The sequence below is a fragment of the Nannospalax galili genome, unplaced genomic scaffold (assembly GCF_000622305.1).
Source record: "Nannospalax galili isolate Female #2095 unplaced genomic scaffold, S.galili_v1.0 scaffold833, whole genome shotgun sequence".
Lineage (NCBI taxonomy): Eukaryota > Metazoa > Chordata > Mammalia > Rodentia > Spalacidae > Nannospalax > Nannospalax galili.
Window position 1 is genome coordinate 780,056 of NW_008333374.1, and position 27,503 is coordinate 807,558.

Below are 27,503 nucleotides of genomic sequence, written 5' to 3' on the forward strand. Positions count from 1 at the left end.
AAGAGCACTTGCTGTTCTACAAACAAACAAACAGTTTGACGTCCAGCACCTATGTCAGTCAGGCAACTCATAACTGCCTATAACTCCAACTCCAGTGGGATCCACACACACACACACACACACACACACACACACAAATAAATCTAAATCTAGGCTTTTTTCTTTTTTTAAAGACACGGTCTTGCTATACAGCACAGGCTTGCCCTGAACTCTCAATGGACCTGTCTCAGCTTCCCAAGTGAAGAATTACATGTGTACCATGCTGGACGTAGAATTTAAATATTGAAAGACTAAGAAAAAAATTTGTCTGTCTTCACTTAACAAAAATATTAAGAATCAACCTTTACAACTATTGAGTAAATTCAGAAAGTGGACCAAAAAAATCAGTGAAAATTGCAAACTGTTAAACGGTCACTGCAATGAGGATTTCCTGCTTTGGCGCCAGTGGATTCCCACCAATCACAGAACAAAATCCAACATGTCCACGTCCTGTCAAACTCCTCACTGTACGACCTGCTGCCTTTTCAGCCTCGGTTCTCTCCCCATGTCCCGTAGCTCCTCACACACATGCCCTGTATGCTTTGACGTCAGGGCCTTTGCCCAGGCAGTCCCAGCCTTGAAAGTCTCTTCCTCTCGTTTTTGCGTGGTCTTTCCTCTGGTGACTCTTACACCATGAGGATCATGAATCACAGTGAAAAGCCATCCTGTCCAGTGTGTCTCAACCCACCCCTGCCCCAGTGATCTAGAGGCCAGACCCACCCATATCTGACTACAGATCTTGGAACACAAGTGGCTGGCACACTATAGGCCTCTGGTACCCACTGTGCATCAGCTAACTGAAACTGTTTCCTCTACAGTGCTGGTTGGCTGCCCCCACGCCATCCCAATGACTGGGCCTCACCTCTGCGCAGGAGCCTGGCCAGGCCGCAGGATGGGCCTCCTGCCATAGCCAGGCGATGCAGGCGGCCCAGCTGGGCATCTGGATCCTGCACAGAGCCCAGCTCCACTGGGAAGCGTGAAGCCTGCGAGTGCATCTGCAGCGGTCGCCTCAGTCCATTCCGGATAGGGAAGAGCTAGAAAGGTTCATGAGACCAGGAGGAGGTAAAGGATACTTCTAAAAGCCAATTAAACAATAAAGACGGGTGGGCTGGAGTGATGGCTCAGCTGTTAAGAGCACTGGCTGCTCTTGAAGAGGACAGGGGTTCAGCTCCTAGTTATGGCAGCTAACAACCATTCAAAACTCCAGTTCCAGGGGCTCTGACACCCTCTTCTGGCCTCCATGGGCACTGTACACACGAGCGCACTTACATACAAGCAGGCAAAATGTTCATATACATAAAAGTAATTTTTTTTTTTGGTCTTTTGAGACAGGGTCTCCCTGTAGCTCCAGCTGGCCTGAAACTCACTATGTAGATCAAGCTGGCCTTGAACTCAGAGAGATCTGCCTGCCTTTGCCTCCTGAGTGCTGGAATTAAAGGCACGCACCACCATGCTGGGACATAAAATAAAAATGAATTTAAAAAAAAATTGAAAAAAACAAGACAGGGCTGGCTGAGGGTAGAGGGCTGTCTAGTTGGGAAAGGAACTCAGGAGGGTCTGATGGGAAAGGAGGCAGCTGGTGGGCCCAGGCAAGGAGGAGCTATACCCCAAAAGGCCAGAAGCCTAAGTGAGTCAGTAGCGAAGGGGATGTGAGGAAGCCCGGGGGCTGGGATAAGGGGTTTTAGCACCAGGACAGGGCATTCCAGTGTAGCCAAAGGGCTATGTGGGCAGGAGCTGAGCCTGTGGAAAGCTCTCCTGTATGAAAGGGCATAGGAGGCTCTGGGGGCTGCAGGTGGTTTAGGATCTAAGGTGGGATGTAAGGTCTGATGGCGGGATCCAGGGGCTAGGGACAGTCTAGGGGTGGAGGTATGGAGGTGGAGGGTTTCCACAATGAGTGGGGTCTGTGTGAAAGTGGGGCTGGGCTGAGGCTGGAGGCAGTCTGTAGATGGAGGGGGTGTGGTGAAAAGCCCAGGGTCCTAAACGCTCTCAACAGTTCTAAGCCCACCTACCGTTGAGCTCAACCATAGTCTCCACGTGACTGCCACGTGACTCTGAAGCCCAGCAAGGCTCTCTGCCTCGGAATCCTAGGCGCACGAGCATCAGAGTCCCTCTGCCAGCTTGCATAGTAAGCAAGCTTCTACTTCCCCTAAGAAGCCGCCCCCACCATCTTGGAGTGAGACGAAACTGTGACATCCACCCCCAGAGGTCTCAGCTGGCTCTGCTTTGCCCACTCAGGACCCCTGCAGGCCCTCTCTTGACTCCTGTACTGCATCCGGGACTGTCTTCCCATGCGTCTCACTCACTTGGATGACTGTTTCCAGTCTTTCCCTTGAACCCCAACACCGGAAGGTCTTCAGGAGGCCTCCGCTTGGGGATTGTCAGGACCATCATGCTACCCGGGTCCCAACCTCAGAATCACCTGCAAACCCTTTTCTCTCAGGTCCCCATCTTTAGGATGGCCTCATTGCCCTCTTCCTGGGTATGGCTACCTCCCTCCCATTCCTGCCCCATGACCCATTCTCTCAGCCGCCTTCTTCCCCACCCCAGTCCCGACCTTTCCCAACCTTGCCTGTCTCAGAAACAGGTAGGGAACCACCACAGAGACAGAAGGCAAATAAATTCTGGGTCCCTAACCTGTTACCCATTTAATCATGAAATGTTTCCTTCTGCCTCCCTCTTATAGTCCCCCAATAGCTTTGTCATAAAGCACAAGAACATTTACAGGGGCTGGTGAGAGGGCTCAGAGCACTGGCTGCTCGTCCAGAGGACCTGGGTTCTGTTCCCAGCAGCCACATGGTGTTGCCTGTAACCCCAGTTCCAGGGGATCTGACACCCACGTCTGACCTCTGCAGGCATTTTACACACAGGCGCACTTACATACATTCAGGCAAAACACCCATACACATAAAAATAAATGAAATTGTTTTTAAAAAATGTTTAAAAGTTAGGAGCCTGGCTAAAACAAAAACAACCGATCAGCCAAAAAGAAAAAAATATTGTAGGCTGCTTTTATTGAAAACTCTTGTTTTTGTTTTTTGAGACAGGGTCTCACTATGTAGCTCTGGCTGTCTTAGAACTTGCTAGGTAGAGCAGGCTGGCCTCAATCTCACAGAGATCAGCTTGCCTCTGCCTCCTGAGTGCTGGAATTAAAGGCCTGCACCATCACGCTTTTTTTCTTTTCTTTTGAGATAGGGTCTTACTGTGTAGCCCAGGTTGGCCTTGAACTTACAACCTCCCATCTCAGTTTCCCTAGTGCTGGTATTTCAGAGGTGCAGCATCACATCCAGCAAACACTGACTCTTCCCTGGAGGCTGTAGACAATTGATGGATGAGTCATGTGGGGGGAGAAGGCTTGGCATCTCCATCCTTGTGCCAGGCCTGTCTCCTTCCTGCCTCAAACTTAGTGAGACTCTAGTCAACTCCAGACGCAGACAAGTTGATCCTTTGAGAACTGTGTTGTTAAGACTATAATTCAGAGTAAACTTAGCCTATGGCCCGTTGAAGTGAATGTGTGTTTTTTCTACCCAGTCCCTGCACAAAAAACCCTTGTCATAGAATCAGAACATACTAGCCTTTAGCCTTGTCATAGAATCAGAACATCTATTCAAGATGACCCAAGCTGTAACTCAGCAGCCCCTGAACAGCACTGACCACCCCTTAACTCACTAAGTACAAGGGCAGGCTGCCTATACAAGAAGGACATCTGGATGGGGGGATCTCGTGTAGCCCTGACTGGCCTTGAAATTACATCAATGTGTAGTCGAGGATGACCTTGAACTCCTGGTCCTCCTGCCTCTACTTCCTAAGTGCTGGAATTACAGATGGACACCTAGCTTGAAGAACATCCTTTTTAAAAAAATTTTTTTTGGCCTCCCTGTAGCCCCAGCTGGCCTGGAACTCACTATGTAGACCAGGCTGGCCTTGAACTCACAGAGATCCATCTGCTTCTGCCTCTTGAGTGCTGGGATTAAAGGTGTGCGCCACCACGCCCGGCTTTTATTTTTTAATATTTTATTATTTTTATTTTATGTGTATGAGTATATTGCCTGCGTGTATGTCAGTGCAATGCTGTGGAGGTCAGAAGAGGGCATCAGATTCCCCTGGAACTGGAAGGAGGGTTCATTGCTGCCATCTGGGTGCTGGGAATCAAACCCGGGTCCTCTGCAAGAGCAGTCAGTGCTCTTTTCCGCTGAGCCATCTCTCCAGCCCGAAGAACATCTTTTGTCTTTTTAAACAAAGCTCATGCATGAATAAGGAACAATGAACAAACCTTTGCCCACTCTCTCACCGAAAATACCAACAAAAGCCATTTGCTCAAGTGAGCATCTGGTCTATGGTCAGTACTGGCTCCCTTCAGCTTGACTCTTGGCTTAAGTTGGCTGTCTTGAGTTTGGTCCTGATCAAGAAGGTTTGCCTAACTTGTTTGTAACATGCAGCTGGGTCTTGCTTGGTCTCATTTCTAATGTTTCTGTGACACAGGAGACCACTATCTCATCACCACACTCTGGCCCACCCTCTACCCGTAACCCCCATGATCCACTGGTGCTTCCGGAACAAGCCCCGAGGCTGCATCACCAGGCCCTGTGCACCCCTCTATCCTTGTCTCCGCACTCCCAATCTGCCCCACTTCTCTGTTCTTGCACTTGCCCTTTTCTTTGAAATGCTCTTTTAGATCTTCACAAGTATTTGCAGTGCTGTGGAGGGAAACCAAGGCCTCATACCTGCTAAGTAAGCATTCTACCACTGAACCACGCCCTCAGCCCCTCACTGATGAATCCTTGACTAGCATCCCACCAACAGGCTGCATCCTCAGTACCTCACTGGTAGATTCTAAGACAGGGCTTTATCATTGAGCCACAAGCTCCATCCCCAGCCTCTCACTGGGGGATTCTAGCAGGTGCTCTACCCCTGAGCCATGCCCCCAGCCCCTCACTGGGGGATTCTAGGAAAGTATGTCACCAATAATCTACATGCACAGCTCTTGGCTTTTTGAGATATTTTCACTATGTAGCCCAAGCAGACCTTAAACTGATAATACTCCTGTCTGGACCTCCTGAGTGCTGCGATGACAGGAATGTACCCCTACATCTGACTATCTTCATGATTAGTCTTATGAATTCTTGGGGACAGCCCCTTGATCACCCCCAGTGTGAGTCAGGTGTCCCCTCTGGCCTCCTACAACTCCACAGCCTTCATCCACAACATTTCTGACCACCCAGGCAGGATTGTCACTGTCTGAAGATGGATGTGTCCACCTCCATTTGCTCTAGAGGAAGTGCTCAAAGTTGTCTTTGTTGCTGTTATGTGCTCAGCCTTATTCACTTTAGAATCGAGCTCAGAAAGAGCCTCATTGATGAGCTGGTAGTAGGGGGTGAGGGAGGGAGGAAGGTGTGTGTGTTCCTGTGTGTGCAGGTGCATGTACACGCGTATGTATGTGTGGGTATAGGTCAGAGGTCAACCTCTGGTGTCATTCCCTGTTCATCTTCCTTTTGAAACAGCCTCTCTCATGGGGCCCTGGGGCTCTCCAAGTAGGCTATGTTAGCTGGCCAGAAAGCCTTGGGGATCCACCTGTCTCAGCCTCCCCAAGGCTAGTATTATAAGCACGTGCCACCAGGTCTCCTTGTAGCCCCAGCTGGCCTGGAACTCACTATGTAGATCAGGCTGGCCTCGAACTCACAGAGATCTGCCTGTCTCTGCCTCCCAAGTGCTGGGACTAAAGGCATGTGCCACCACGCCCGTTCTCCATGCCTGGCTTTTTATGTTGTTGCTGGAGATCAAACTCAAATACTCAAAGCATTTGTGTGCCAAATACTTTAGTGACTCAGCTATTGCCCCAATCCCCCATTGAAGTTTATTAAGTAAAAGTGTGGTCCATTTCTCCTCTGTTGGGCATGTGGCCTTGACCCAGCCTTTTGTCTTAAGTCATCAGTGTCCGTTCTTCAGCTGTGTTCTTCAATTGTGCATCCTCTAAGATGAAGACAGTTCTTGAATAGGTCACTGATCAGGCGCATAGCAGGATGGATGGATGCGTGGCCTTGGAGTTAAAACTCAGGCTGACCTGGAACTCTTGATGTGAAAGAGAGTGCCCCTCAGACCCCCTCCCTGGCCTCTGAGAAAAAGCTGCCCTCCGTCTAACTCTGGAAATCCCCTTCATTGTTCAAACCCTTTCCTGGTATCTGTTTATGATTTCTATGGAAATGATCTGGGGCAGAAGAGATAGAACGTTCTGCCCCAGGTGGGCTAGCCAATGACAGTATACTTGATCCATCTGTGTATGGTCTCTGTGGAAATAATCTGGGGCAGAAGAGAAAGAATGTTCTGCCCCAGGTAAAACAGCCAATGGCTGTATAGGTAAAGTCTCTGGAAATCAGCCCTAGATTGCCCCAAGCCTTTCCTGATTATTCTGTGTTTAGATTCTATGGACAGCCCCTGCTTTGTGGTTTTTCTGCTTAAAAGCCCTGCGTTTTCACTGTTTGGGGTCGCAGTACAGCTCCCGAGGCTGTCTGTGTCCCCAACCAGTTGGCTCTAATAAAGTACTCTTTTTTACTGAGACTCAGTGTCTGAGTGGTCAATTTAGGGAATTTTATGGACCCCTTACAGATGCTCCTGCTCCAGGCTCCCACCAAATGCTGGGATGCTGGGATGGGCTACCACATGGGGCTAAAGCTCTCTTGAGTCCCAGCTCCCTCTAACCCCAACTGGCTGAGGCCAGGATCAGCCCTTTCCCAAGGTGGCAGTTTCAGGGACAGACCTGGGCAGAGTCTCAGGACCTTTATTGAACACATGGTGCTGTTGGTGCTGATGAAGTGCCCTTAGCTCTCTCCCCCCAGCAGTCTCCGGCGCAGTTCCTGGCTGAGCAGTGCTTGTTCCCTGCGGGCACCCTGCAGCACGCTCCGGTTCTCCTGAGCTCTCCGGATCAGGTAGGGGATCACCTCCTCCAGGCAGCCATAGGGAATGGACTTGTACACCGCATATCCGGCCTGCCCTATGGGGAGAGTGGTGCAGGCTCAGAGAGACGCCATCCTGGGGAAAGGCTACATCAGCTACTTCCATTGCTCAGAACATGGCAGACTGACTGGGTGAGTTAGATGTAATTTAATTTTAATTTAATTTTGGTCTTTTTGAGACAGTCTCTCCCTGTAGCCCCAGTTGGCCTGGAACTCAGTATGTAGATAAGGGTGGCCTTGAACTCCCAGAGATCTGCCTGCCTCTGCCTCCCAAGTGCTGGGATTAAAGGCATGTGCTACAATGCTATGTATTAGAGCAAAAATTTAAAAGAAATACTTTCCTTCTTTCCCTCCTTCTCTTCCTTCTTCCCCTGCCCCCTTTTCTGATTGTTTTTGACACTGACTTATTTTTTATCTTTTTGAGGCAGGATCTCCCTATAACTAGAGCTGACCAAGAACACAGTAGATCAGGCTAGCCTCAATCTCACAGAGCTCTGCCTGCCTCTGCCTCCCGAGTGCTGGGATTAAAGGCACATGCCACCATGCCCAGAAGAAATCTTAGTTTATTAAAATGCTGGGAAGACCAGGTGTGGTGTCCCACACCTTTAATTTCAGCATTTGGGAGGCAGAGGCAGCAGATCTCTGTGAGATTGAGGCCAGCCTAGTCTACATAGCAAGTTACAGGCCTGCTGGAGCTACAGGGAAACCCTGTTTCAAAATGAAGCATAAAAATAAAAGAATTTAAAAATTACTATCAAGAGAACAAGAAGTTTACTAGTTCAAGAATTAAGACAAAATAAGAACTTAGAAAAGGGTCATACAGGAAGTCACTACTGCCCCAAAGGAAAAGTTCAGCTGCTGGTGGGAGACTTCACAGAGTTGGGAGGCCACAGTGGAGCTGTGAGCCTGACTGGGCCCAAATTAAGCTCGAACTCAGAAAAGCTACACCTTCTGAACAAGAGTCAATGTGAAGTGAACTTACTGCCTTTCTCCACTCCTAGAGAATGTGTTAGCTCAGAAGACAGAAAAATTCATGTCTGCTTAGTTGTCACTGTGGGCTAGCCTGGTTCACATATCATATAAATTTGTCTCATTGGGTATCTCCAGGAACCTCAAAATGTGAATGAGGGTAAAGTGATTTTTTATGTGTTTGTTTGTTTTTGAGACAGGGTCTTCCTGTAGCCCCAGCTGGCCTGGAACTCACTATGTAGACCAGGCTGGCTCTAACAGAGATCAGGCTGGCTCGAACTCACAGAGATCCACCTGCCTCTGCCTCCCAAGTGCTGGGATGAAAGGGATGCACCACAATGCCCAGCAGGTAAAGTCATTTTGTAAAAAGTGTGTGTGTGTGTGTGTGTGTGTGTGTGTGTGCAGGGTCTCAACATAAACCAGGCAGCTAGTGCATGAGCTTTTGGACATCCCTGTCTCCACCTCTCATTTACCAAAGGTGCTCTGGGATTTTAGACACTTGCACTATTGCGTCTGGCTTTGAGTGGGTTCTGGGGATTTGAAGGCAAGTCATTAGGCTTACATGGAAAGCGCTTTACCCACTGAACTATCTCTCTAGCAAACACAGTGCTTTTGTAGTCTTTGAGAGCCTGCAGAAGGAAAGAAATATGGCCTTGGGCCTTGGTGAGCATCAGTCAGGACCACAAATAACGCAGGAAATATGGCACCACGAGCAAGAACCAGCACAAAACAAGAGAGCAGACACAGAACAGCCCCGTGAGGACCTCAGATACTGGAAGGGACTAGAGGAAGAGCCAGCTTCAAGCTTTGGATGCTAGTGGGCCAAGTATTGGTTGAAAATAGGAGGAGGGATGTGTCTGGGAGGGAATGACACCTGGGGAGAGGGATGGGGGTAGGGGTGGAGGGATGAGCCATTCACATACCCAGTGCCAGGGAGACGTGGTCACACATGCCTAGAAGTTGTCCAAAACAGACAGGCCCATCCAGGGGGATTCCCAGCTCCCACATGCTGTGGAAAGGCTTACATTATCAACTGAGACAGTGGTTGGATCAGTCATTACCCACCCAAGAATTCAAATATTGAAGAGCAGTTGGCTGGCTGAATCTACAGTTCCACATCCATAGGTTCATCTGAGGCTCAAACACATGACTGTAAAACATGTGCATAGGTTTTCTCCCTTAAACAATGTAACTATTTACATATCATTTCCATTGTAAGCTTGATGACTTGAAGCATCTGGGAGGATAGGTACACTTATATGTAAATACTGCATCATCTGATAAGGGGGACTTGAGTGTCTGAAGATTTTGGTCTCCATGGAGATGGGTCCTGGAACAAATCTTTTATAGACACTGAGGGGATGACTGCATTTCCAAACTCAATGATAAATGACTACTCTAGGGGTTTGGTGAGATGGCACAGTGGTTAAAAATACTTACTGCTCTTGCAGAAGACCCAAGTTCAATTTCCAGCACCCATGTTGGGTTTATTTATTTATTTGTCTTTTTGAGACAGGGTCTCCCTGTAGTCCCAGCTGATATAACCGCTTGTAACTCCAACTCCAGGAGATCTGATGCCCTCTTCTAGCCTCCTTGGGAACTTACACACATGTTTATACACACACACACACACACACACACACACACACACAAATAAAATCAATCAGCTGGGTGAGGCAGTGTATGCCTTCAGTCCCAGCACTTGGGAAGCAGAGGGAGGTGGATTTCTATGAGATTGAGGTCAGCCTCTTCTACATAGCGAGTTCCAGGCCAGGTGGCTACAGGGAGACCCTGTCTCAAAAGAACAAAAATAAAATTAAAAAAAATCAATAAATTGGTAAATCAATAACTATTCCCATGGGTCCCCTGGAAACCCTCCCACTGAATTTCAGCTTCTCCATGGAACCTTTAGCCTCCCTATACCCCAGTAAATAAAAGATAATGAATGCTCTGTGACATCTGAGTCTTTAAGACATACAGGCATAATAGGGGTTTAATTTTTTTTTGAAGCTCTCACCATGTAGCCCAGGCTGGCCTCAAACTCTTGATCCTCCTGCCTCAGCCTCTTGAGGACTGGATGACCAGGCGTGGACTACCATACTGGGTTGAGGTTAAATTTTTTCTCTGAGGTAGCATTTCATTATGTAACCCTGGCTGGCCTGGAACTCATTATGTAGACCAGACTGACCTTGAACTCACAGAGATCTCTTTACCTCTGCCTCCTAAGCACCAGGATTAAAGGCATGTGTCACCATACCCAAGGGGGTTAACAAATTTTACTATCGTCCCCAAACACTTCTAGTCCCTGTTCACCACCCTCAGCCCTTCCTTGGCATGTGGGCACAGGAGAGGAAGGGCGAGGGCTTTGTGGGGTTTCCCATCTCTCCACCTCATACCGCTTAGTTGCCCGGCGAACAGATTCCTCATTGTGGGAAGCCACCATGAGGTGGCACAGGGAGCCATGGTGGGACACGAAGCGCAGCATCAGCTCCAGACAGCGGCTGTAACTGAAGGGAGAGGCTCTGTTTCGCTCCCCTGGCAAGTGAGTACAGGGCCCAGGGATGAGGACACCTGCACCAGTTTTTTCCACCTGCACCAGTTCATCAGAGCCGTTTCCTCTTTTTCAGACAAGTGAGTTCCTCTAACAGTGTTCAGGATGGGGAAGGAGTCAAGAGCAGGGATTTTTGTTGTTGTTGTTGCTATTGTTTCTTTTCTGAGACAGTCTCACTATTGAGCCCAGGCCTGAAATTCATGATCCTTCTGCCTCAGCCTCCCATAGGTAAAGATGACAAATGTGTTACCATGCCCAGCAGTGAAAAGTCTATGACACCATGGCAGTATGACACTCACAGCAGAGTCATGTTGCATGCCCAAGATGGCATTTACCCAAGGTCATTCACTGCAATCTACTGTGATGGTTACTCTTTTTGTTAATATCTTTTTTGGTCTTTTTTGAGACATGGTCTCACATCTCACAGAGATCCGCCTGCCTCCGCCTCCAGAGTGCTGGGATTAAAGGCGTGTGCCACCACACCCAGCTGTTAATTTCTTTTTAAAAAACAATTTATTTGCTATTTTTATTTTATGTGTATAAATGTGTTGCCAGAACGTATGTGAGTACACCCATGCTGTACAATGCCTGAGGAGGTCAGAAGAGGGCACCGGATCCTCTGGAACTCCAGTTGTTAGCTGCCATATGGGTACTGGGAATCAAACTCAGGTCCTCTGCAAGAGCAGCTAGTCCTCTTAACTGCTGAGCCATCTCTCCAGGCCCAAATTTTATTTATCTATCTATTTATTTATTTATTTATTATTTTTATTTACCTTATTAATTTAATTAATTAATTAATTAATTAATTTAGAGACAGGGTCTCCCTGTAATCCCAGCTGACCTGGAACTCACTGTGTAGACCAGGCTGGCCTTGATCTCACAGAGATCCACCTTCCTCTCCTCTCAAGTGCTGAGATTAAATGGGTGTGCCACCACGCCCAGCTTTTCTTAATTTCTTAAATTACATCCTATTTATTCACTTCTGTGGGTACGTCGGTGAGGTTGGGGATGAAGGAGGGAGCATGAAGTTGAAGGAAGGCTGTTCAGGTGGGACGTGCTGGGGTCCTGGACCCTGGAGAGGAATTGACATGGAGACACAGGGTGCTGCAGCACTGAGCCTCATGGCAGGCAGGAGTAAGCGCTAATGAAAGGTCCTGTCCCAGGTGCCTCTCCTACCAGATCCTTTGAAAGCCAAGGTAGGAGGATTGAAAGTTCAAAGCCTGTCTAGGGAGCTGGAGAGATGACTCAACAGTCAAGAGCACTGGCTCTTGCAGAGGATCCAGGTTCGGTTCTCATCACTCAAACAGCAGCTAACACAGCAGCTAACAACCATTTGTAACTCCAGTTCCAGGGAATCTGATCCTTTCTTCTGACCTCAGATATTGCATCACATGGGTGCATTTATACACATGCAGGCAATATACTCATGCACATAAAATAAAAATACTAAAGAAAATGTATAAAAGATTAATTTGGAGCCAGGTGTGGTGGCACACGCCTTTAATCCCAGCACTTGGGAGGCAGAGGCAGGCTCTGTGAATTCAAGGCCAGTCTGGTCTACATAGTGAGTTCCAGGACAGCTGGGGCTACAGGGAGATCCTGCCTCAAAAAGACAAAAAAAAAATTAATTTGGGGCTGGAGAGATGGCTCAAGGGCTAAGAGCACTGACTGTTCTTGCAGAGGTCCAAGGTTCAATTCCCAGCACCTACATGGTGGATAATAACCATCTGTAACTCCAGTTCCAGGGTATCCGACACCCTCTTCTGGCTTCTGCAGGCATTGCATGACATGGGTGCACTTACATGCATGCAGGCAATATACATAAAATAAAATAAAAATAATAAAATATTTAAAAAATAAATTTTAAATAATTTAAAAGGATGTCTGGGCTACAGAGTGAGCTCAAGGCCATCTTGGGCAACTTAGCAGGAGTCTGTCTCAAACAAAAAAGTAAAAAGAGGGCTGGTGATATAATTCAGGGTTAGGACACTTTCCCAGAATCCACCAGTGAGGGGCTGGGGCCATGGCTCAGTAGTAGAGTGCTTGCCAGGCTTGGACAACCCCCCCAAAAGAAGAGTTACATGTTATTTTTTTTATTTGAGTGTGTGTGCGCATGGTCTCTTACTGGGACCTGGGGCTTGCCCATTAGGCTAGGCTGACCAGTGAACCTCAAGGGATCTGCCTTTCTCTGTCTCCCAGTGCTGGGATTGCAGGAACATGCCACCACACCCAGTTGTGTGTGTATGTGTGTGTGTGTGTGTGTGTGTGTGTGTGTGTGTGGTATATGCGTGAGTGTACACGTGTGTGGGCATGCTCACTTGTGCATTCACATGTAGAGGCCAGATGTTGAGTGTCTTTTCCTCTTGTTCTGCACCTTATTATTTGAAGCAGGGTCTCTCACTGAACCTGGAGCTCGCTGTCTCAGCTATATTGGCCAGTGAGCCTCCAGGATCTGCTTGTCTCCCCACCCCAGCCTTGGGGTTATAGGTGTACACCATGCAGTCAGTACCCACTGAACCATCTCCTCGGCCCTGTGACATGTATCATTTACTATTTTTTCCAAGGCCACTTGGCCCCATCCCTACCTCCGACTAGTGGCCTCATAGTCAGGCTGAGTGGGCTCTTCTGTCCCTTGGAGCTGTGACACTGATCTCTCTTTGTCCAGATAGGCACCTCGCACCAACTTCACCCCGAAGGCCAGGCCAACCTTGAGTGCAGCCTCAGCATCCCGCTCCAGTCGCTCATGAGTGTCCTGCAGGACACACAGACAGACTCAGGTGCATCAGGGCACTAGGTCTCCACTCACAGCCCTTTAGAGCACACCACCCACCTTCAGGTAGGCTTGGTAAGTGTTCCACACCCAAGGCCCTCCTTCCCCAGGACTGTTCCAGCGAATGGCCAGTGCAGCTACCAGCAGGGAGAGTGCAGGGTTGATAAAGGTGTACTCGGCGTCCACCAGGAGCCTCACATGCTGGGCCCGGGCATGCTGAGGGGGAGAGGGACAGAGATGAGCAGCAGGGGTTGGGGGTGGCGTGTCCAGCAGGGGCTGGGAGCCAGGTCAGGAAAGTGTTACCTGTGCCACTTGGTGCAAGCGTCTGAGAGAGGCCTGTAGGTGCTGGTTTTGCTCGGCATTGAGGTAAGGGAGTTGGAGGCTCTAAGGCCAACAGGGAAGGCAAGAGGGGTTCAGGACTGCAGGTTCCTTCCTGGGCCTGTCTTTTTTTTCCATCAGGAAGGGGTGTGCATACAGAATTTGTTGGAAATCAGAAAAGTAACTTGTAGTGTGACACATGCCTGTAAATCTCAGAATTTTGGAGATTGAGGCAGTCTGGGCTATTTTGTCTAGAAAGAAAGAAAGAGGAACAGCGAGATGGCTCAGTGGGTAAAGGTGCTTGCTGCCAAGCCTGACGACCTGAATTCAATCCCCAGGACCCACATGGTGGAAGGAGAGAACTGACTCCCAAAAGTTGTTCTCTGACCACTCGAGTGCCATAAAGACACACACACACACACACACACACACACACACACACACACACACCTCTCTCCACGCGAGAGACACATAAACACACACACACACACACACACACACACACACACACACACAGAGTAAATTAAAATGTAGTCAAAAATTTTAAAGGAAAGAAGGAAGGAAGGAAGGAAGGGAGGGAGGGAGGGAGGGAGGAAGGGGCAGGGAGGCACTCTGTAAAAGATCAATAACTTCTTCACTACATTTTATATACATTTTAGCATTTTTTTTCCAGTGCCGAGAATCCCACCCGGCATGCTAGGTAAGTGCTCTACTTCTGAATTATACCCCAGCCCTCCACTATTAATTTTATTCTTTAAGAATCACTTCATAATGTTAGCTGTGCTGACACACTCCTTAAATCCTAGCACTCAGGCAGGCAGATCTCTGTGAGATTGAGGCCAGCCTGGTCTACATAGGGAATTCCAGGCCATCTGGGGCTACAGGGAGACCCTGTCTCAAACAAACAAACAAACAAACAAACAAACAAAATGACTTCATAAACCAACTTGGTGGTGAACACCTATAATCCCACCATTCAGGATGAGATAGGAAGACCAGAAGCTTAAGGCCATCCTTGGCTAGCTACAAGCTACATAGTGAGTTGTAGGCCAGCCTGGGCTATATGAGAACCAATCTGAAGAAGAAGAAAAAAAAAAACAGAACCAGGGGGCTGGAGAGATGGCTCAGCGCTTAAGAACACTGGCTGTTCTTGCAGAAGACCTGGGTCCGAATCCCAGCACCCACATGGCAGCTAACAACTGTCGGTAACTCCAGTTCCAGGGGATCCAACAGCCTCTTCTGTCCTCCTCAGGCATTGCATGACACAGGTGCACTTATCTACGTGCAGGCAACACACACAGACACATGAAAAATAACAATAAATAAAAAATAAAAGTTCAGCAAGGGGGTAGGCTAAGGATTCGAATCTTTCTTTCCTTTCCTTCCTTTGAGACAAGACTCACCTGAGACTCCCTAGCCTTGAGACCCTGTCTCAAAAAAAGACCACAAAACAAAACAAAACAAAACAAAAAACTAGTCTAAATAATTAATCATCTCTAATACTGTGAGTCACAGTATTTGGTGAGGGTTTGAACTGATGTCTAACTGCAAAATGCATCCCAAATTAGGATGAATTCAGGGGTGGGTGAAAGAGTGACTAGATATGATTTAAAGCAAGTACTTTCAGTCCTCTGTATTTATGGGTTTTATATTCTATGAATTCAACCCATGGCAGATCAAAAACATTCAAGGAAAGCATTGTGGGGCTGGAGAGATGACTCCATAGTTAAGAACGTGTACTGCTCTTGCAGAAAACCCAAGTTCTGTTCGCAGCACCCACATTGGGCAGCACACAACTGTTTGTATCTCCAACTCTAGGGGATATGATGCCGTCTGCTGGCCTCCATGGGTGCTGCACTTATGTGCACATACACATACAGATAGTTAAAATTAAGCCGGGGGTGGTGGCACACACCTTTAATCCTACCACGTGGGAGGCAGAGGCAGGTGGATCTCTGAGTTCAAGGCCAGCCTGATCTACATAGTGAGTTCCAGGACAGCTGGAGCTACAGGGAGACCCTGTCTCAAAAAAAAAAAAAAAAAAAAAAGACCAAAAATAAAATTAAATACTTAAGAAAAGCATTGCATCTCCACTGACCATGCACAGACTTCACATCCTGTGGTTACTTCCTGGGATGGTTAGTATTTATTATCAACTTGACAGAATCTAGAATCACCCAGGAGACCAGGCCTCTGGGCATGCTTGTGGGAGATTATCTTGATTGTGTTGAGGTGGGAGGACCTGCCCACTGTAGGTGGCATGACTGCTTAAGCAGAGAAAGAAAGAGGAGCAGCAGGAAGCTTGCATTCATGACTCTCCTTTTTCTCATTGTGGATTCGATGTGACCAGCTACTTTGGGATCCTGCTGCCCTGATTCCTCTTCCATGACAGACTGTACCTCGAATTGTGAGTCAAAATAGACCCCTTCTCTGGGGCTGGAGAGATGGCTCAGCAGTTAAGAGCACTGGCTGCTTTTGCAGAAGACCTGGTTTAATTCCCGACACCCAAGTTGTGGCTAATACCCATGCATACACTCCAGTTCTAGGGAATCTGGCACCCTCTTCTGACCTCTGTGGGCATTACATGACACCAGTGCACTTAACACATGTAGGTAATACATTCATACACAAAAAATAAAAATAAATAAGGGGCTGGAGAGATGGCTCAACAGTTAGGAACACTGGCTGTTCTTGCAGAAGGCCCAGGGTTGAATCCCAGCACCTACATGGAAGCTAACAACTGTCCATAACTCCAGTTCCAGGGGATCCGATACCCTCTTCTGTCTTCCACGGGCATTGCACGACATGGGTGCACTTACATACATGCAGGCAATACACACATACACATAAAATTAAAATGATAAAAATAAAATATATTTTTAAAAAATAATAAAAAACTTTTTTTAAAAAAAGAATAGACCTTTCTCCCTTAGGTTGCTTTTGTCATAGTGTTTTATCACAGCATCAGGGAAAGACACTATAACACTCCCTCACCAATACTGCAGAACAATGATTTACATAGCATTCACATTGCGTTTGGTATGGTAAGTCATGAGGCTTTAAATATGGCGGGGGGACGTGCAGAGGTTATCTGCAAGTACCACTGCAGTGGGCTTGAATACCTTCAGATTTTGGTATCTGAATGTGGTCCTACAACTCATGCCCTGAACATACCGAGACACGATTGTGTAGCTAAATGTTAAAGGTGGCAGGTGTGTGGATATTCACTGTACACTTTCTACTTTTTTCTTTCTTTTACCCCCTGTAGGTCTGGGGATGGACTGAGGGCCTTGTACATGCCAGGGATGCTCTCTATCTCTGAAGCACAGCTCCAGTCCCTCACTAATGGATTCCAGGCAAATTCTACCCCTGAGTTACATCTCTAGCCCTTGGTGTTTTGTTTTGTTGTTGGTGGTGTTTACTTATTTGTTTGGGTTTGTTCATTTGTTTATGAATGTTTTGTCTGCCCCATACCACATGTGTACAATGCCCACAGAGGTCAGAAGAGGGTGTTGGAGCCCCTGGAACTGGAGTTACTGACAGTTACTAGCTGTCATATGGGTGCTGGAAATCAAACCTGGATCCTCCTCAAGAGCAGTTAGTGCTCTAAGCCAGTGAGCTATCTTTCTAGCCCCTCCCTTGAATTTTTAAGACGTCTCACAGTGTAGCCCAGGTTACCCTCAAGCTCTTGATCCTTCTGTCTCAGTTTCTGGAGTGCTGGGTTTACAGGCCTGCATCACCATGTTCAGTGACTGATAGAATATTTATTCATTTAAAGTGCCCGCATTTTTCCCATTTCTCCTTTAATAATACCTTTCTCCTATGGTCCCACCTCTCTTGAGCTCTTTCTTTCCCTTTATCCCCAAGGTTCCTTGTATAACCCTCCCTCCCTCCTCCCCTTAAAATAACCCCATTTTAATCCATATCTCCCTTATTAACATGCAGTGTTCCCTAGTGGACAAACTGCTGCTGTCCTGATCCCTCCTCTGGGATCTCCCTGTCCCAAGCCCCTCCCCAGAGCCCCACACACCTATAGTCCATCCATGTCAATCATGCTCTCAAAGCCATCTACATTCCTTACCTGCCCGGAGTCCATGGCTTCTGCTAGCCTCTCTGGGCTCAGTTCTGAGGAGCCCCCTGACTTTTGGATACAAGCCGTCAGCTCCTTCTGCAATGGGATGGTGGGTGGTGCGGTGAGAGGAGGCTGGTGGGTGGCCACACCCCCATCCCCAGCACTGTTGCATTTGTCCCTTACACATAGTCGAGTGCTGCTCAGCGCTGTCACCTTCAGCTGCATAAGGCCGTTCCCAGCCTGGCCAGCAGTGTCCAAGAGGGCTCGAGACAGGTCCACACAGTGCAGCATGGTGCTGAGGTTTTCCTCATACCAGGTCTCACTGTCCAGCCAGTGGACATCAGATCCTGGAGTCTGGGGAACCCCTTCCTGCCATCCTCCCTGCATCCCCTGGCCCCTGGCCTCTACTCACCTGGTCTTGGCAGCCGAGTCTGGCTCCTCTTCAGTGGGCACTGCCAACAGGGGCCGAAGTCCCAGGGCCTGGAGCCGCTGGACACAGCCCCTTACTTCTTCTGCTGTCTCCCCTGCCACAAACTGCCCATAGATGGATGCTCGGAGAAGTGCACCGGAGAGCCGAGAGCCCAGGAGTCGCTGAGACCAGGCCTGGAGCTGGATGACAGGGAACAAGGCTCAGAGCCGGGTCCAGGCAACTTCCAGGCCAGTTCTTGGGGTCACTGCTCACCGCCAGTCCATGGGTAACCAGAGGGGGCCAGGCACATAGCCGCAGCACCAGCAAAGCCCGTGCCAACTCCCCTGTGCCCTTGCGGTAGAAGGCCCCACCATCAAAGCGAAGGGGCTGCCAGCCCCCAGAGGAAGGCCTGGAGTGGCAGTGGAGCACTGGACAGGTCCAGAGCATCGTGAGTCCACACCAGGGGAAGGGGCTGTCAGACAGCAGGTGTACCAAATGCCCCTTGCCCAGCTAGGGGACAGTGACTGATTAACTGGGTAAATCTTTAGGACCACAGGCTCTTTGGGGGCAGTTAATTATTAATGGTTAGGGACAGAGTTCAGAGTAATGGTTACAGGAAAGGCAACCCCCAGTGACAGCCCCCAACAACCTTCGGCAGGACAGCACATCATTTTCAGGTGCCCAAGCCACACTGCTGAATAGGCAGCTGGGCCAGGGTGCAGGGAGCTTTGGATTCAAAGCAGTCAGGCTTTGCAATCTTAGCTGAACAACCTAACCTCTCCAGTTGGAATTGTTTCGGTTTACAATGAGAAGCACTGCAGTTAAGGAATAAAGTTAAAATGAGGTAGCCTACAACCCTGCTGTTCTGTGCCAACTAAGCATATAGTCTAGAGAACTTAAACATGGGCACCAGGAAAGAATGCTCAGAATGGCCCCACATGAGAGCCACCCAAATTTCCATCAAAAGGGTGTGGGTGAGTACATCGTGTTATATGCGATAGCGTCAGGCAGTAGAGATGGAACAGAATACTGAAGCAATGAAAAGAATGAACTTTTTTTTTCCTTTTTGTCTTTTGAGACAGGGTCTCCCTGTAGCCCCAGCTGTCCTGGAACTCACTATGTAGACCAGGCTGGCCTTGAACTCACAGAGATCCACCTGCCTCTGCCTCCTGCGTTCTGGGACTACAGGCGTGCACCACCACGCCTGGCTTTCTTTCATCATTTTAAATTAATTAATTAATTTTATTCTGTGTGTCTGAATGTCTTGCCTGCGTGTATGTATGTGTACCACCTGTGTGTAGTGCCCATAGAGGCCAGAAGGGGGCATTGAGTCCTCTGGAACTGGTGTTCCAGACAGTTGTTAGTCACCAAATGGGTGCTGGGAATCAAACCCAGGTCCTCTGCAAGAGCAGCCAGTGCTCTTAACCTCTGAGCCATCTCTCCAGACCCTCTCTATATCTTTAAATTTTCTTTTTAGACAGGGTCTTGGACTGGAGGGATGGCTTAAGGGATAAGAGCACTTGCTGCTCTTCCAAACAGAAGACCTGAGTTTGGCTCCCAACACCCATAGTGAGTGGCTCACAACCACCTGTAACTCCAGATCCAAGGGAATCCAATGCCCTATTTTACCCTCTGAGGGCACCTGTACACATGTGGCACACATACCATAAATTTTAAAAGTTAAAAAAAATCTAGACACAGTCTTGAAGCAGGAGGATCACTACAAGTTTGAGGCCAAATTGGGCTACATATCCAGACTCTGTCTCAAAAAACAAAAACAACAAACAACAACAAAAAACAACAGAAAAGCTCAGGGAGATGGCTCAGTGGGCCGGTCCCACCAAGCCTGATGAGCTGAGTCTGATCCATAGGGTCAATATGGGAGAAAGAGAGAACTGATTCCTGTATGTTGTCCTCTGACCTCCACATGTACACTGTGATATGTGTTTGCCAACACACACATGCACACACACACACACACACACACACACAAAACAAACAAATGCAAGACAAATTTTAAAAACAGATAAAATAGGGGGCTGGAGAGATAGTTCAGCAGTTAAGAGCACTGGTTGTTCTTGCAGAGGGCTGGGGTTGGGCTCCCAGCCACCCCCATGATGGCTAACAACTGTCTGCAAATCCAGTTGGGAGTTCCAACCCCTCTTCTGACCGCTGTGATTATTGCACACATGTGGTGCACATACATACATGCAGGCAGATCATTCATACACATAAAATAAAAGTAAATTAAAAAATTTAAAAATATCCCCCAAAACAGATAAAATAAAATAAGACGAAAATAAGGATGGGGGAGGGGAAAAGCCTGGCTGCGCAGTCATGGGGGTGGAAGGTTTTCTGGTTTTGTTTGTTTGAGTCCGGGTCTCTCTAGGTAGCCTAGGCTAGCCTACTATGTAGCCCTCTGACTCACTACCCTCTCTCAGGTGCCGGGATTATCAGAGGGTTTTCACCATGCTAGAAACATAGAAAGTTCCTGAACAAAATTCCCAAGTGGCCCTTCTGGGGAGATCACGCATTTTGTGGGGAAATCACAAAGGAAGGGTTTTAGCCAGAGTCCTCTCACTGGTGATGATGGGGTCACGTGGCGATTCAAAAGCCAATTATTGAGGATGAAAAATGAGACACTAGTCAGCTTCGGCGATCCACCTGTTCCTGGGGCCTCCAGCTCTGCGAGATCATCCGAGGTACAAAGCCTGCTGGCAGCGCGGAGAGGCACCGCTACTTCCCAAAGCAAGACGACGTCGTCACTGGCAAAAGGGAGAAAAGACTGAATGAAGCAAACGTCTGGACTTTTTATTGTTTCTAATGGCTCCAGGAGACAGTACCCAAGAACTTAGGGGCTGGGGCATGGCTTAGCGGAGAATGTTTGCCAAGGATGTGCAAGGCTCTGAGCTTCATCACAGCACCACACACAATCAAAACAAAACTTATCTGGCCTTTGTTATTTATCTGCTTCCGTCTCACCAGCCTCAGTTCCCCCCACTCCCAGCCTTGAGTCCAGCAAGTTAGGAAAATTCTTCCCAGCACCGTACACCTGGAGTCCTCTGCCTCGACGCCTGCTCTGCCACTTATCCTTTAGTACTGGGGCCTGTAGAAGACGCCCCCTGCCTGACCAGATTTAATTCCAGCCAAGACCTATCCTCCAGCCCAAGGACCCAACGCACACAGGACCTATTCATAATCCTCAGCTAGACCAGGGCTTCTCCAACGCGCCGGTACCGCCCTCTTGTGGATTTTTGGGAAATTTACAAAAAAAAGCTTGAGCTTGCTTTGATGATGCCAGGGTCCGCCCTCCCTCCCTCCCCTCCTTCCTCCCCTTTTTGTTTGCATCAGGGTCTCAGGCCCAGCGTGGCCTGGACCTCTCTGTGTAGCTGAGGATGCCTTGCACTTCTGTAATTCTCTAAAATTATTAATATAACAAATACATGCATATATAAACATTTAGTATAATTTTACTTTTGTTGAGTTTTTGTGCACTTCATACAATAGTTTTTAATCATTTTTAGACTCCCTCCCCCATCCACATCCCCCACAGCCCCATCCACCGGACCTCATACATTCTGTTACATATATTAAATCCTTTAGTATAATTTTTAGTTTTTATTTTTATTTTATGTGTATGAGTGTATTGTCTGCGTGTATGTAAGTGCACCCGTGTCGTGCAATGCCCGTGAAGAACAAAAGAGGCTGTCAGATTGCCTGGAACTGGAGTTATGGACAGTTGTTAGCTGTCATGTGGGTGCTGGGATTTGAACCCAGGTCTTCTGCAAGAACAGCCAGTGTTCTTAACTGCTGAACTGTCTCTCCAGCCCCCTTTTAAGTATAATTTTAAACGCTAACACTTTCTGAAGAAAATGGTATGGACAGAGTGGTAGCTGTTCTTTTTTAAATTTCTAGTTCAAGTTGCACACCATGTCAGAAAATCACAATCAAAATCACAATACTGCCTATAAGAGAGAATGTTAAAAATGTATTTTTTGTTTGTTTTCAGACTGGGTCTCAAGTAGTCCAGAATGGTCTTGAACTTAATTTGTAGCTGAGGTAGGCCTTGAACTCCTGATCCTCCTGCCCATCTCCCAAACACTGGGATTACAGGTGTGTACCATCATATCATGTTTTAATTTATGTTTAGTGTTTTTCATTCTATTTATTTATTTATTTATTTTTGTCTTTTTGAGCCAGGGTCTCCCTGTAGCCCCAGCTGTCCTGGAACTCACTATGTAGACCAGGCTGGCCTTGAACTCACAGAGATCCACCTGCCTCTGCTTCCCAAGTGCTGGGACTACAGGCGTGCGCCACCACGCCTGGCTGTTTCTTTTCATTTTAAAGATTCATTTATTTGGCCAGGCCTGGTGATCCACACCTTTAATCACAATACTCACGAAGCAGAGGCATGCAGATCTTTGTGAGTTTGAGGCCAGCCTGGTCTACATAGCAAGTTCCACGCCAGCTGGGGCTACAAGGAGACCCTGTCTCAAAAAGACAAAAACAAAAAAATTCATTTATTTATTTTCTTTTATGTGTATGTGTGTGTGTCTGAGTGCATGTATGTGCACTATGTATGTGCAGGTGTCCAAGCAGTCCAGAAGAGGGCATCAAATTCCCTGGAACTGGTGTTACAGGAAGTTGTGAGCTACCTGATGTGAGCTGCCTGATTGGGGTACAGGGAACTGAACCCAGATCCTCTGCAAGAGCAGCAAGTGCTCTTAACCACCAAGACATCTCTTCAGCCCCTTTTCTTTTAATTTATTTTTAATTTTATTTCTTCAAGACAGATTCTCACTATGCAGCCCTGCCTTGCCTGTATGTTGCAATGTAAACCATGCTATCCTCAAACTCACAGAGATCCACCTATCTATGTCTCCCCAGTACTAGGATTAAAGTCATACGGTACCATGCCCATTTATTTATTTAGAACGTGTGTATACACCATGGTGTGCATGTGGAAATTGGAGGACAACTTTCAGGAGTTGGTTCTTTCCTTTCATCTTGGGTCCTGGGAACTGAACTCAGATCATCAGGCTTGGCAGCAAGATTCTTTACCTACTGAGCCATTCTGCTGGCTTCTATTTCAATTTAGGCAGATGCAATCATACAGTGTGCTCTCTTTGAGGTCTGACTGACTTTGTTTCACTAATGCTTATGGAGGCCATCCATGTTCTGTACATCAACAGGGTTTTAGCCAAATGTGTTGCTGTGGCAAAATGTCCAACAGAATGGGCTGGAGATGGCTCTGCGATTATAGTGCTTGCTGCGCTCGCAGAGGACCCGAGCTCCAATTCCCAGCACTTCCATCAGGAGGTTCATAATTGACTGTAACTCCAGCTTCAGGGTATCCTCTGCTTTCTGGGCCCCATGGGCACCTGCAGTCATACCTCTATACAGACACATGTACATATAATTAAAAAGAAAATAAATCTTTTAAAAAATTATTTAAATGGGACTGGAGAGATGGCTTAGCAGTTAACTGCACTGGCTCCTCTTACAGAAGACCTGGGTTCAGTTCCCAGCACCCACAAAGCAGCTAACAACCAACTGTAACTCCAGTTCCAGGTGATCCAGCACCCTCTCCTGGCCTCTGAGAGTACTGCATGCACAGGGTGCACTTACATACATGTAGGCAAAACACTCATACACATAAAAAATATTTTTTTAATTTAAAAAGGGGGCATAGAGATGGCTCAGTGGTTAAGAGTACTCACTGCTCTTAGAGAGGACCCAACCTTAGTTCCCAGCACCCAGAACAGGTAGCTCACAACCACCTGAAACTCAGTTCCAGGGGATCCTATGCCCTCTGACCTCCATAGGCACCTGCACAGGCATGCTACTCATAAACTCAGGGAGACATACATATATACATACAGAAAAATAAAAAAATAAATAAAATCTTAAAAATAAATACCTGACTGAAATAAGTAAGCTGGAGGAAAGATTTATTTTGGCACATGGTTTCATAAGGGTTAGTCCACAGCTGGTGACTCCACTGCCGTGGCCTGGAGGGGAGTATGAGGACCAGGCAGAGGGAAGGAAGTAGAGAGGATAGCCTGGAAGGGGCTACAGCAAGATACAGCCCAAAGGACATGCCCCAAGGGCCTACTTCCTCTAAGCCACATTTCCTGGTTTCCAGCACCTCCCCAAATAGAGCCACTGCCTGGGAGCCCAGGCTTCTACACTCAGCCTATGGAGATATTTCAGATTCAAATCATGACTGTTGTTCCTTCTCCCTCCCTGTCAAGGGAGCCATAGGTGACTGATACACTTGATTTCCCATTTTCCTTTCATGGACACTGGGTTGTTTGCAGTCGTAGGTGTCAATGAACTTTCTAGTTGCTGTGTTTGCTCACATTATGAAAGCCTCTCCGTGGGGTGTGTAACTGTGGGGTCATATGGCACGCCTCTGTTGAGATGTATAGATACCGACAAACAAGTCTGCAAAATGGTTGTGGGGTTTCCACTCACACAAGCAATGGTCATGCCTAAGCATGTTTTGTTTTTCTTTTTTCCTTCTGGCCCTCAGGACTACAGAATGGATGAAGCATTATCCCTTGTTCGTGGTACACTCTCATCCATGTAAAGTCTATTTGTCCTGTTTAATTAGTTGGCTCCCACTCCCCAGTGTTATTGCAATGCCCAGGCATGGCAGCACCTGCTTGTAACTGTAGCACTGGGGAGGCTGAGACAGGAGGATTGAGAGTTCCAGGCCAGCCTGGTCTATATAGTGAGACCCTGACTCAAAATAGCAAGGGTAAGGATGTAGTTCAGTAGTAGAACATTGGCCTGGCATGTGCAAATCCCTAGGTTCCACCCTCAGCACCACAGAAAATTATTGTGGTAAAATATACATAAAATAAAGCATACTATCTTTTAAAATATTTGTATTTATTATTTATATTTTATGTGTGTATTGAGTGTACTGCCTGTATATAGGTAGGTGCACCCATGTCATGCAATGCCCACGGAGGTCAGAAGACGGTGTTGGATCCCTTGGAACTGGAGTTACATATAGTTGTTATCTGCCATGTGGGTGCTGGGAATTGATCCTGGGTCCTCTGCAAGAGCAACCAGTGCCCTTAACTGCTGAGCCATCTCTCCAGCCCAGGATATACTATCTTAACTTTCTTTTCTTTTCTTTTCTTTTCTTTTCTTTTCTTTTCTTTCTTTCCTTTCTTTCTTTCTTTCTTTCTTTTTCTTTTCTTTCTTTCCCTTCCTTCCTTCCTTCTTTCTTTTTTTGACAGAGTTTCCCTGTAGCCCCAGCTGACCCGGACCTTGCTAAGGAGACCAGATTGGCCTCATTCTCACAGATAACTGCTTGCCTCTGCTTCCTGAGTGCCGAAATTAAAGGTATGTGCTTACCACACTTGGCTAATCATTTCTTTTTTAAATATTTTTTTAAATTATATGCATGTGTATGGGTTTGTGTACATGAATGTAGTGTCCTCAGAGGCCAACGCCCTCATATCCACTGGAGCTGGAGTTACAGGTGGTTGTGAGTCACTTGATATGAGTGATGGGAATCAAAACTGGGTCCTCTGCAAGGGCAGTACACACTGTTTTTACATTTATTTATTTTTACTTTTTATGTGTGTGTTTTGCCTCCACATATCTAAGTACACCATGTGCATGCAATGCCATTGGAAACCAGAAGAGGGCATAGGCTCCCCTGGAACTGGAGTTACAGGTGGTCACTGGGTGCTAGGAATCTAACCTAGGGTCCTCTGCAAGAGCAGTCAGTGATCTTAACTGGAGCCATTTCTCCAGCCCCCAATGTACATTTAAAAAAATTTTGAAAATAAACTGAAGCCACAATCCCCTCTGACCCTAAATATACAATCGTTTACAGTTCAAAAGCACAAGGCATTCTTTTCTACAACCACAGTCTAACAAAGAAGCTTTACCTATAAATGAAAAATAAGCATGCATCCTTTCACATCTGCATTCATTTTTTTTACTTTTTAAAAAATTTTATTTATTTATTTTTTATTTTATGTGTATGCGTGTATTGCCTGCATGTAGGTAAGTGCACCTGTGTCTTGCAATGCCCGCAGAAGTCAGAATAAGCTGTTAGATCCCCTGGGACTGGTGTTACAGACAGTTGTTAGCTGCCATGTGGGTGCTGGGATTCAAACCCGGGTCTTCTGCAAGAATAACCAGTGTTCCTAACCACTGAGCCATCTCTCCAGCCCCTCACATCTACATTCTTTTGCTAGGTTCTGTTCATGTTTGTGTGTCAGAGGTTTTTTTTTTTGTTGTTGTTTGTTTGTTTGTTGTTTGTTTGTTTTGAGACAAGGTCTCCCTGTAGCCCCAGCTGACCTGGCACTCTCTATGTAGACCGGGCTGGCCTTGAACATACAGAGATCCACCTGCCTCTGCCTCCTGACTGCTGGGATTTGTGTGTCAGTTTTATACATGTTTTACAGTCTGTGGAAAATGAAACAAAATGGGTAGAATCTGATAATTATCTTATTATTATTAACTATTTTAGATGTAACTGAACTCAAAATGAAGTTCTGAGGTTTTGTTTTTACAGTACTGAGGATTTAATTCAGGGCCTCGTTTGTGGTAGACAAGTGTTCTACCACTGAGCTACACCCTCCAGCCCCTGACTGGGAAATTCTAGACAGGTGCTCCAGTACTGAGCCACACCTCCAGCGACACTGGCAGGTTCTAGGCAAGGGCTCTACCACTGGAGCTACCCCCACAGCCCATTTTTTAAAGTTTTCAGTTTTGAGACAGGATCTCACTCTGCAGCCCAGGCTAGTTTTGAACTTACAATTCTCCCTGCCTTGGCCTCCTGAGCAGTTGGAATTATAGGCATGTGACACCATGCCTGGATTTGTTTTTGTTTTGTTTTGTGATGCCAGGGCTGGAAGCTAGGACCTCATAAAGGCTAAGTGTATACCTTACCACTGAGCTACACCCTCAACCCCTGAACAGAATTTTTTGTTTGTTTTCATTTTTATTTTTTTGCGACAAGGTCTCCCTGTAGTCCCAGCTGGCCTGGAACAGCCTATGTAGACCAAGCTGGCCTCCATTTTACAGAGATCCACCTGCCTCTGCCTCCTGAGTGCTGGAATTAAAGCTAGAAAGCGCTTTTAGTGTTTTTCCTACTTCTGAAATTTTCACTTTGAAAAGTATAAGGACCCTTAGAATGGCTTCCCCTTGTTGAGGTGTCATTTCAATGGCTCTGTCGCTTTGTAAAAGTTTAGTTTCTATAAAAAGATTCCCGCTTATCCCAGATGCCAGCCTGAGTCTTCTTGTGACTTACACACACCCTCCCATGTGTTCTGAAAAAGCCCATGCGTTTGTGTCATATGGAGTTCTCTAGGAGGGGGTGTACAGGGCCACTTGAGCACAACTTGCCACAAGTGCAGGAAAGGGGTGTCAAGGAGGTTCTCACACCAAGGCAGTTC

The 27,503-nt window shown here is 47.2% G+C and overlaps 1 protein-coding gene across 1 annotated transcript; it reads right to left on the reverse strand.

Moving 5' to 3' along the window:
* Window positions 1–6,795: 6,795 nt before the first annotated feature.
* Prodh2 (proline dehydrogenase 2) lies at window positions 6,796–18,598 on the reverse strand. The gene is made up of 10 exons (XM_008828053.3): window positions 18,349–18,598; window positions 18,079–18,275; window positions 17,850–17,988; window positions 17,676–17,762; window positions 13,580–13,660; window positions 13,337–13,492; window positions 13,092–13,258; window positions 10,352–10,462; window positions 8,879–8,964; window positions 6,796–7,024 (listed from the first exon to the last, which is right to left on the reverse strand). Exons 1-10 carry the CDS (start codon window positions 18,520–18,522, stop codon window positions 6,852–6,854), a joined length of 1,371 nt encoding a protein of 456 aa, XP_008826275.1. The 5' UTR covers window positions 18,523–18,598; the 3' UTR covers window positions 6,796–6,851.
* Window positions 18,599–27,503: the final 8,905 nt, after the last annotated feature.